A 10,669-nucleotide genomic window follows, 5' to 3' on the forward strand; every position below is an offset into this window, starting at 1 on the left:
AATTCAGTTTTAGAAAAAGACACTGAACCAAAACATGAAGAGAAAAGAGACAGAAACAAAATCAAAATAACAACAGAAACCAGAATCTAATATCATTACCTGTATGATGCGTTCACTGACAGTCAGACAAACTCTGCAGGATGTGTTTGTGGTTTGGTGCTTTTGTAAACTGAGGTTAAACGGCTCTTTTGATCAGACTTTGATTTGAGTTTCACAGTAAGATGACTGATTGTTATCTTTAAACTTTCATAAATGGTGTTTCACTTCTGCAGAAACAGGCTGTGTGTTCCTGTAGGTGGGAGGAAGTGAACAATGTTGTAGCTGCATGTGTGAAAGCTTCTCTCTGTTTGAACCACTGAAATGTGGTCGGAAAGAGACACCGTATGACTGCGGAGCGCTGTGGTGTTTTCACTGGCTTCATCAAAGTGCGCAGCCAGAGACACATTAACAGCTACAGCTGTGCACAGGCATTTTGCAGGACAGGTGCTCAAGTGGACGCCTCGGATCAACTCGCCATTCCGCCTGTGTGTGTGTCTAAACGCTCGCAGCTTGCCGGCAAAATGGCCCAACATTCGCGGAAAACCTGGCAGTGTAAAAAGGGGCTGGTGTCTACAAGGGTGGGCTGATAGGTTCATAGGCTGACTAAGAAGGAGTAATGCCAGAGCAATGAAACTTAACATGGATTAAATTCCATCTTTCCTGACACTAGCTACATTGTTTCCTTCTAGTTAAACCCACATTTGACAGCTAATCGAGGACTTTGAAAATTAGTACTGGAGACATTTCTTGAACATGGACAAAATTTGGCTTCGTGGTGTCATCAAATATCTGCAGAAAAAGGAGTTAGCCCCCAAGAACATTCAGGCTGACATGGTTGCTACATTAGGGGACGATGCTCCAGCTTTATCAACTGTGCAGAAGTGGGCAGCTGAATTCAAGAGGGGTAGGGAGAGCCTTGAAGATGACCCAAGGTCCAGATGTCCTGCCACAGCCACTACCCAAGAAAACATTGCTAATGTTCACCACATGGTGATGGGTGACAGACGTTTGACTGTTAATCAGATAGCCAACGCTGTAAGCATCTCCAGTGAAAGAGTAGAGAACATTCTGCACAATGAACTTGGCATGTTGAAGGTTTCCACTCGGTGTGTGCCACGGCCTTTGACCCCTGATCAAAAGCACACCAGATTGGTCATTTCGCAGGAGAACTTGCCACGTTTGGAAGCAGATCCAGCTGGTTTTCTTGAACGTTTCGTAACCCAGGATGAGTGTTGGGACCACCACTTGGAGCCAGAGACAAAAAGGCAGACCATGCAGTGGAAACACCCCTCTTCACCCCCTTCAAAGAAGGCCAAGGTGATGTCATCAGCAGGGAAGGTGATGACTTCAGTTTTCTGGGATGCAAAGGGCATTGTGTTTATTGACTACCTTCAGAAGGGCCAAACAATCAATGGACAGTACTACGCTAACTTGCTGAGGCAGCTGTGAAAGGCGATGAAGACAAAACGTCCAGGAAAACTGACCAAGGGGGTCTTGTTTCATCAGGACAATGCTCCAGCACACAAGTCTGTGCTTGCAATGGCTGCTGTACACGACTGTGGCTTTGAACTGGTTGATCACCCTCCATATTCTCCTGATTTGGCACCATCTGACTATTTTTTATTTACTTTCAAATTGTGTTACTGTGTTTTAATCTTAACAATTGTTGTATTTAATCTTGTTGTGGTAAAGTTAGGATTAGGATTAAGAGATCTGGGGTAGTGTAGCATAGAAGTAGTCTCAAACAGAATGGGTATGTCTGTTTTACATATTTGTCTTGTGGTTTAAACACAGTCCAACTTTATGAGTATGTCTTTGCGCAGAAGATCCTGAATAACCTGTTTGACATCCAGATCAAATGGTAGACATGCCCCCCTGTCAGTCACTGATCAAACACACCTGTGATGTGATGTCACCAACAGGTGTGTGTGTGTGTGTGTGCTGATTGAGGCTGACATGCTCCTGCTGGATGATCCTCCTGTTCAGGTGTAGCAGGCTCACAGAGTGACATCACACAGGTGAGAACAACAACACGCTCTCTGTGATCTCTGTTGGTTCACATGTTGAGGAGGTCATCACCATGGAGACGGCAGGTCACACAGAACATGGACACAACTGATCAGCTGAGATTGATTGATTGATTGATTCCTATGGGCCATTGTCAATATTAAGACAACATGATGAAAGTGGAGATGCAGTACGGACACAACACCACCAGGTGGCAGACCACTCTGAACACAAGGTGGAGGGGGTCTGTGTCAGGTGGCTGCAGATATGGGCGGGGTCAATGTAGGAGGTGGAGCTGTGGTTGTAGGTCTACCTGTAGAGAGAATCCCACCTGGTCAGGTGAATATCTGGATGAATGAACTCCTGAAATCAAAGGTAACCTCCTGACCTGTGACAGTGAGCCAGCTGGGTGGAGACTCTCCATGACCTGTGATGTCACACTTGTAGAGGCCTTACTGTGTCTGTCAGGATGTGAATGCAGCACTAAGAGTCACAGCAGCTACAAGTCAGAGAATCATCTGACACAAATACCACATTTCTCTTTGAACAGGAACTTGAAGGCAACACAGAACAAACACACAGAGAGAGTCGGCTCCTTTGAGTTAGTACATGTGGACGACTGATAGATAACTTTGACATGTCTGACACACTGCAGCTCAGTCCACTAACCCTTTTACATACAGTTAGTCTTCAGATGATGTCACTTCCTGCTCTTACAGGTTGTTTTGGACTAAAGTAAAAACCTTTTCTGAACGTATCAAACGATGATGTAATGAGTGAATTCAGACAGAACAGAGTGAACTTACAGACGAGCCGCTGAAGAGATGTTTGTCCCATGGTAGCTCTTGGTCATGTGACATCATCAAACACTTTGAATGTTTGTCTCAGCGCTGTTCAAACCACCATTTCCTCTGTGGAGGTGGGTGCAGCAGCCGTGTGGTTTCTCTCCTGCAGCTAGTCACTTGTGTTAGTTTCTAATGGCAGAGATGAACATTGTTGATTGTGATGAAGGATATTTCCACCTGTGTGTATTAGTGAGACTGTAGTTGTCATTTCCCTGAAGTTACTGACTGGACTTGACACTTTGTGTCTGTATCTAAAAGGAATTTATTGTTGTGAACACATGTGGAGCAGCTGTTGTTGAATCCAAACATCAACACAGTCATTTATGCTCTTGTTGTCCATATCTAATACCACAACAACAAGTGAGCTTACCAGACCTCTGTAGCTCCTCGTCTCTGCTCCAGGCTCCAGGCTACCACTGCATTGTGGGTAATGTAGGCACCAGGTTTTGACAAGGAAGGAGAACGTGTGTAATAAAAAAAAGACCACATCTCTAATTCTGCTGCATCGATTTGATTTTTTTCAAACTGTCCATCGTGAGTCCGTCATCGTCACCAGTCACGGTCTCGTACGCTGCTGCCACTGCCAAGGACGAGAGCAGACTGCAGACTATCATTCACTCCACTGAGAAGCTGACTGGCTGCACTCTGCCCTCCCTCCAGGACCTGTACACCTCCAGGACCCTGAGACCCCTCCAACCCCGGACACAAACCCTCTGAAACACTCGTCTGTGGTAGGACGCTGCAGTCCATCAGGACCAACAGCTCACAGCATGAGAACAGTTTCTTCCTGTGTGCAGCTGGACTCATGAACAAGGCCTGGGACGACCTCTGACAGACTCTCATCCTGCCCCCACAGACACTACACCTGACTTTACTGCACATCTTTACTGCTCATCTTCTTATTTTCATCTTCATGCTCCAAAACAACAAGGCAGATTCCTTGTATGTTAAAACTTACTCAGCAACAGACCTGATTCTGATTGTTGATGAGTAGTTTGATAGCGTGCAGCTACACTCTGTATGTTCACAGTTCAGTGGGTAAAACACACAGAAGCTGTCACACATGCAGATATAAAACTGGTCCACTTCCTGTCGACTAAACCGCTGCCACCTACAGGAAGATACAGCCTTTGTTTGTTTGAACTTTATCATCAAGTCATTTTGTCATAAATCTAACAGATTAAAATAAATGTCTTTAATATTTGTTGCTTCAACTTTCACCTCCTGCAATCACAACAATGAACACACACACAAACAACCACACACACACACACACACACACACACACACACACACACACACACACACACAGTGTTGGTGTTAGTGAGGTGTCACTGTTATTTACATTGATGTTTCAGTTGCTTATTTTTCATCTCAAGTTTTACTTTTTCATCTCTCTTCACTCCATGTTGAGACTAAGTGCCTCATTTTAAAACTGAATTGATCTGTTTTATTCTGACTGAACACAGAAATCTAACAGTGTGTAGAGATGAAACTACAACACTGCCTGCCACAGAGGAAGGAGGGGGCTTTTACTTGATGTAACCATGAGCTGATCACACCTCTCATCAACACGTAGCTCTCATTTCACCAAGTAACAGGATGGAGGAAACTTCTCTGCTGCTGCTGCTCTGTAAGTATCACCTGTTTATGTTTCTAAAATCATCAAACTGAAAGAAATACAAGAACAAAGAGAAATCTTAGTTGTTTTTTTTATAGAAATGCCCTGTAACGTTAACATAATGTCTTAATATTGTAAACTATTCTCTTCAGAAGGGTGTTTATCCCCACTGCTTTTAAGACCACCGTGGTCAAGCCAATCTGAAAAGAAACAGTTCACCTCTTCATAAGTACAGATCAAGCTGCCATTTTAAGCAAAATTTTAGAGAAGCTTGTTTTTATTTAGTTAAATGATTTTCTGGACGACGACAGTATGTTTGAACAATATGAATCTGGTTTTGCACCAATCACAGCACAGAGACAGCACTGGTCGAGGCTGTTAAGTGCTGCCTTTGATACAGTAGGGTAAATCCTATCTTACTGATTTTATGCAACCATGGAGGAATGTTCATCAAGAAGCTATAAAATGGATGGTGGTGTTCCTCAAGGTTCAATTTTAGGTCAGACACTTTTTAATCTCTTCATGCTGCCACTTGGAAACATCATCGGCAGGCACGGTGTAAACGTCCACAGTTATGCTGATGACACACCGCTATGCGTTGCCATGTCTCCTGTTGACTTAAGGTCAAATTATGACATTTTTTAAACTGGATTTTAGATATCAAGTCAGAGAAGTTTCTACACAACAAAACTGAGATCTTAATTAGGCCTATTGGTCCTGAAGTTCAGAGACAGAAACTGCAAATATTGACACTAAAACCCTGCCAACAAGTAAAAACCTCGGAGTTATCTTTGATTCTGACCTTAGTTTTGAACTATTAGAAACATAACTGAAACTGTATTTCATCACCTTAAGATCATGCCAGTGTGCGAACATTTCCTTCTCCAGCCAACACAGGGACCCCAGTTCATACATTTATTACCTACAGAATCTATTACTGTAATGGTCTACTTTCTGGTCTTCCTAAAAAAAAAAAAATCCTCAAATACAATTACTACAAAAGTCAGCTGCACATGTGCTGACGAGGACCAGAAAGAGAGCACACATTACACCAGTTTTTAAGTCTGCATTTACTTCCTGTGTGCATCAGAATTGAGTTTAAGATCCTTTTATTGTTTTTTAAGGTCTGAACGGTCTTGGTCCGAGCTATCACATTTGTTCCATTGTATGAAGCACTTTGTGTTACAGTTTTGTTTGTATGAAAAGAGTTATATGAAATTCTCAACATGTGTTTATTTGAAAGATTGTGAAAATGTTTTTCAGAAAGTTCTGATATTTTTTTTTCATTTTGAGACTGCTGTTGTTAATTTTCCTTTAAATAGATCAGTGTAATGTTCTGATGTGTTTCCTCCTCATCTCTGTGTTCATCAGTATGTGATACAAAGATCTTTCTGTGTTGCTGCACTCAGGTGTTCGTCAGTTGTGTCGAAGGTCTCGTTGTATCACAGCCTCAAACTAACATGAGTGTTCTTTGTCTTCAGGTCTGACCTCACTGCTGAGCTGCACAACAAACCAAGGTCAGTAAACTTCTTCTGTCACATCTGAAACATGGCTGAGTCTCTGTAGACAGAAGATGTAGTGTGAGATTTACAACGTGTCAGAAAGTTATTGTGAGAGTTTAGACTTGTTGATGTGAGAGCAGTTTGTCATTTAGAAGTCTGAGGTCTCATTTATTCACAGCTACATTAAAGATGTTCACATTTTGCATTCTGTCTGAAACTGTTGGTGAGGCACTGAGGTTCTGTCAGCCTTCCTTCAGTGTAAAAACAAAAGAAAGAAAAAAAAGGGACCCAGACTGCAATAATGATAGGGCTGCAAATTATTCCCAGAGAGTGGAAAGCTCCTGGAAAAGCTACTTTTCAGGATGGGGAACTTAATTGGGAAAGGTTGGTGCGTATGAAAGAGTGTCATATAGGTATTGTGCTGAAGGTGTATTGCTCCCTTCCTCCCTGCAGCCTCTCTGACTGTGAGTCCCAGCAGCTCTCAGATGTTCAAAGGACAGTCTGTCTCTCTGAGCTGTGAGGAGGACGACAGCTCTGCTGGATGGACTCTGAGGAGGAACACAACCACAGACACCAGAACTGAATGTGGTGTAACCTGGGGGAGATCACCTGGTTCTGTCTGTAACATCGGCCTCATCCTCCCATGGGACAGTGGAGTTTACTGGTGTGAGTCCAGAGAGGGAGCAACCAGTAAGAGCATCAACATCAGTGTCACTGGTAAGATCAGACTGTGGAGTCAGTGTTGATGAAGCTGTGTGTAAATGGATGAAATGCTGTAGTTTGTCTCTGTGTTGAGGTGGATCAGTGATCCTGCAGAGTCCTGTCCTCCCTGTGATGGAGGGACATGATGTCACTCTGCACTGTAAAACAAAGACGTCCTCCAACCTCCCAGCTGCTTTCTATAAAGATGGCTCCTTCATCAGGACTGAGCCTGCAGGTCACATGACCATCCGCCATGTAACCAGGTCTGATGAAGGCCTCTACAAGTGTGACATCACAGGTCATGGAGAGTCTCCACCCAGCTGGCTCACTGTCACAGGTCAGGAGGTTACCTTTGATTTCAGGAGTTCATTCATCCAGATATTCACCTGACCAGGTGGGATTCTCTCTACAGGTACACCTACAACCACAGCTCCACCTCCTACATTGACCCCGCCCACTTCTGCAGCCATGACCTTTGACGTAGCCCCGCCCACATCTGCAGCCCCGCCCCCTGACTCAGGCCACCTCCACCTTGTGTTCAGAGTGGTCTGCCACCTGGTGGTGTTCTGTCCGTACTGCATCTCCACTTTCATCATGTCTTTACATCAACAACGGCCCACAGGTATATATCAATCAATCAATCAATCAATCAATCAATCTGGTGTTGACTGACACTTGTCTCTAACAGAACTCTTTCTAACCTGCTCTGACTGCAGGAAATGACCTGCCTGTCTCCATGGTGATAACCCCGCCAACCCAGGCTGAGGAGGGATTGGACGATGATGATGATGATGTCATCAATGCTGTCACCATGGAGCATCACTTCTGAACTGACGTGAAATGAAGCTAAAATGTTTCAGGTCCTTGGTAGATGAGAAACAGTGGAGGACCAAGAACGCTTCCCTGTGGAACTCCACATGTTGTAGTTTGACTTGTAGATGATGTTGAACTCAGGATCTCTGACTCTCTTTAAACTTTTCTAATCTTCTAATGTGAGCAGCTGTGCGTCAGGTTCAGTGGAGCCTGAGAACTCAGGGTGACTCAGTTAAAGCTGACTCATGATTCAGGCCCCTGGACAAGTGTCCTGATGTGTTTACTGTCGACGAAGCAGTAAACATGTTTTTGGTCCAAATTAAAGCTGATAGTTGTTCAGATTCTGCTGTGAGTCATGTTGTTGTTCATGTTTGCTTCAATTTCAATTTTAAAATCTCTTCAGATGAAATGAAACAAAATGACAAGCATCTTTTCTCTCTGTGTTTGGTTTTTATGTTACTATGCAGTTTGTCTGGTAGAACTGTTCTAAAAACAGGAACAAAATGACCACACAGAGGTGAAGAACAAAGAAAATGAAAAGAAAAACAACTTCAGAGATGCTGAACGAGTTATTAATATATTTTTGAAAAAAGAACAAACAAACAAACTACAAAGCTTTGTTTTGAAAACAGAGAGGACAGATACAACAGAACCCCTACTTGAACCTGAAAGTTAGCAAAAATTACAGAAGCGCAGTACAGCCAACATTTCAAGAAATAAAAAACCAGCCTGACAAGTGGCTATTACGATGAAAAACCCTGGAGAAAACCCCAGCTCTGATTCTCTGCTTGGTGAAAAGTCTTCCTTGCTCAGACAGCAACAGAACTTCAGATTTCATCTGTTTATCTGACAACTTTTACAAATACAATGTAGAAAAGATGACGATGTGTGGATACGATAAAAAAGGAGTACAATAAAAGTAATGACTACTGTATAAGCTCATGTTGAGCTTGATCATGAGGGTAATATGAAAATAAAAACTGAAAATACTGACCTTGCTGAATACTTTTCCCCAAACAAACTCAGTAAGAAATCTTAGGATTTAGTTGAGGAGATAAGAAAACCCAAAAGTTCACATTTCCCTTTTTGCCACCTTTAAAAAAAAAACGATGCTGTTTAAACAACATCTTTACTTCACTGGTGTGCTTTGAGATGGTCACAATAAAAGGACACTAAAATGTGCAGTTTGAACTTGAAGAAAAGACATTTATTGGGATTTCACAGGACTAAGGCTACAGAAATGCATTTTCGGGTCATAGATACCCCATAGAATCAGTCAGTAACTGGTGTGACACCTCATGCAATGAGACACATCTCCTTCACAAAGAGTTAATCAGGTCAGAGCCGGCGTGCCGCACAAGTGAACTAAGCGACTGCTTAGGGCCCCTCAGAGTGCTTGAAATGCCCCATAGACAGATTGGGCAGCCGTACGCTCACTACTTATTATCTAATGGATTCCACTGGAGAGGATCTTGAATAAACCCCTCTGAGGGGTTTCCTTACTCATCCACTAGTTAGGAATTTTTTATTTTATTATTATTATTTGCATATGTGAAAACAAACTAAAATCCCCCACATATGATAGCAAGTGTTAATGTTTCCATTTCAGTGAGAGGATGAAACAGAACTTTCCTACTGGTCATGAAAAAGGAAAAAAAAGCATGAGGGTAAATAACAGGAACAGCAGTCAGGTAAACTGTGTTCTCTCATCTCCAGATTTGATGTCAACAAATTACAGTAACCTTAAGTTAATGTGAGTGATTAAACTGTACATTTTAGGGTGTCCTTTTTATTGTGATCTTCCCAAGACACACCTGTGAAGTAATGATGCTGTTTAATTAGTATCGTGACATGACACACACCTGTCAGGTGGATGGATTATTTTGGAAACACTGACATTCAGGACCAATAGCTACTAGCTAGATGTCTCTCATCATTACATCATCATAATTACACTGTTAGGTTTCTGTAAACACTGTAAAACACAGTTGAATATTCACATTCATCCAAATAGTTTTACAGCAGTTACAGCAGTAAGTTTCACTGAGGGCAAGAAAAGCCAAGTGCACCAGTGCTGTTTCATTAACTTGTAGGATAGAAAGTAATAGTAGTCACAGAAAAAGCAAGTGTCCTTTACAAGTCGCCACAAGAGGGAGCCTGTTGCCTAGTGTCAGGCAGAACACCTTGTGGCGTGGTGGGGTGGTGGGAGATACCAGGATTGGAAAGCTCGACAATGCAACCTGGGGAACTGCACCCCAGAAAATCCTAAACTAAGGTTATACCAGGTCACACAGATTCGGTAAGCCACGGGGCAAAACGGTTTTCAATTAAAACAAATAAATTTTATTAACAAAATTGTTCAAGGGAAAATAACTAAATAAAGCCACACACCAGTTACACACACTATAAAATGAGCAGTCGGGCAAGAAAGGGGACAAGGACAGGGCTGGGGCTTACCAAGCGGCAGGGACAACCAAAATCGGGGAAGGGGGTCCTCAAATGAATCACCCAGTGACACTGCGCACACACACACACACACACACACACACACACACACAACCAAAAAAAGAAGGGGGGAACCGTGAAGAACGCACCATCACCAGGGGTTAAACTGCCGCTGTCAGCCCACAGCACCTAACAGAAAGAAAACAGAACAGAGGTTCATAAAACATGCCCAAGAGATAAACAAACTAGTCTGGACTAAATAAATGTTTACATAAATTAAGTGAACATAACTAAAGAAATTAAAGAGAGCAATACGGTTTAATAAACTGATTCAAAAGCTACAATAACTGAAACTAAATACACGAAAATATATATAACTGAACCAATTTAACACAATAAATGAAACCAAAATACAAAGGAAAATTACTAAACTAAGTTCTTCATAACACAATCCAAAAGAACAAATGAATAGATACGAGCTTAAAACATTTGGGTCATGGTCACGAGGCGTGGGCAATCATGCAGGCCCCAGAACAGCTCATGGGACAGCCAGACACCTGACACAGAGCAGGCCCAGGCGGCGATCAGCCTCTCCGGACCCAAACAGCCAAAATGGAACAAAACAAAAAGGAACAAGATTGCAAAAGAGAACCAAACCAAAGAAACGGGATCAAAGAAAAGAAACAAAAAGAAAA

General features: G+C 42.6%; 1 protein-coding gene across 1 annotated transcript; it reads left to right on the forward strand.

Annotated features, from left to right (window-relative positions):
* The first annotated feature begins 4,410 nt into the window (after nt 1–4,410).
* Nucleotides 4,411–7,866, forward strand: LOC117245938 (uncharacterized). The gene is made up of 6 exons (XM_033609559.2): nt 4,411–4,524; nt 5,994–6,029; nt 6,468–6,731; nt 6,811–7,053; nt 7,129–7,338; nt 7,433–7,866. Exons 1-6 carry the CDS (start codon nt 4,494–4,496, stop codon nt 7,543–7,545), a joined length of 897 nt encoding a protein of 298 aa, XP_033465450.2. The 5' UTR covers nt 4,411–4,493; the 3' UTR covers nt 7,546–7,866.
* The last annotated feature ends 2,803 nt before the right edge of the window (nt 7,867–10,669 follow it).

Source organism: Epinephelus lanceolatus, chromosome 22 (genome assembly GCF_041903045.1).
Source record: "Epinephelus lanceolatus isolate andai-2023 chromosome 22, ASM4190304v1, whole genome shotgun sequence".
NCBI lineage: Eukaryota > Metazoa > Chordata > Actinopteri > Perciformes > Serranidae > Epinephelus > Epinephelus lanceolatus.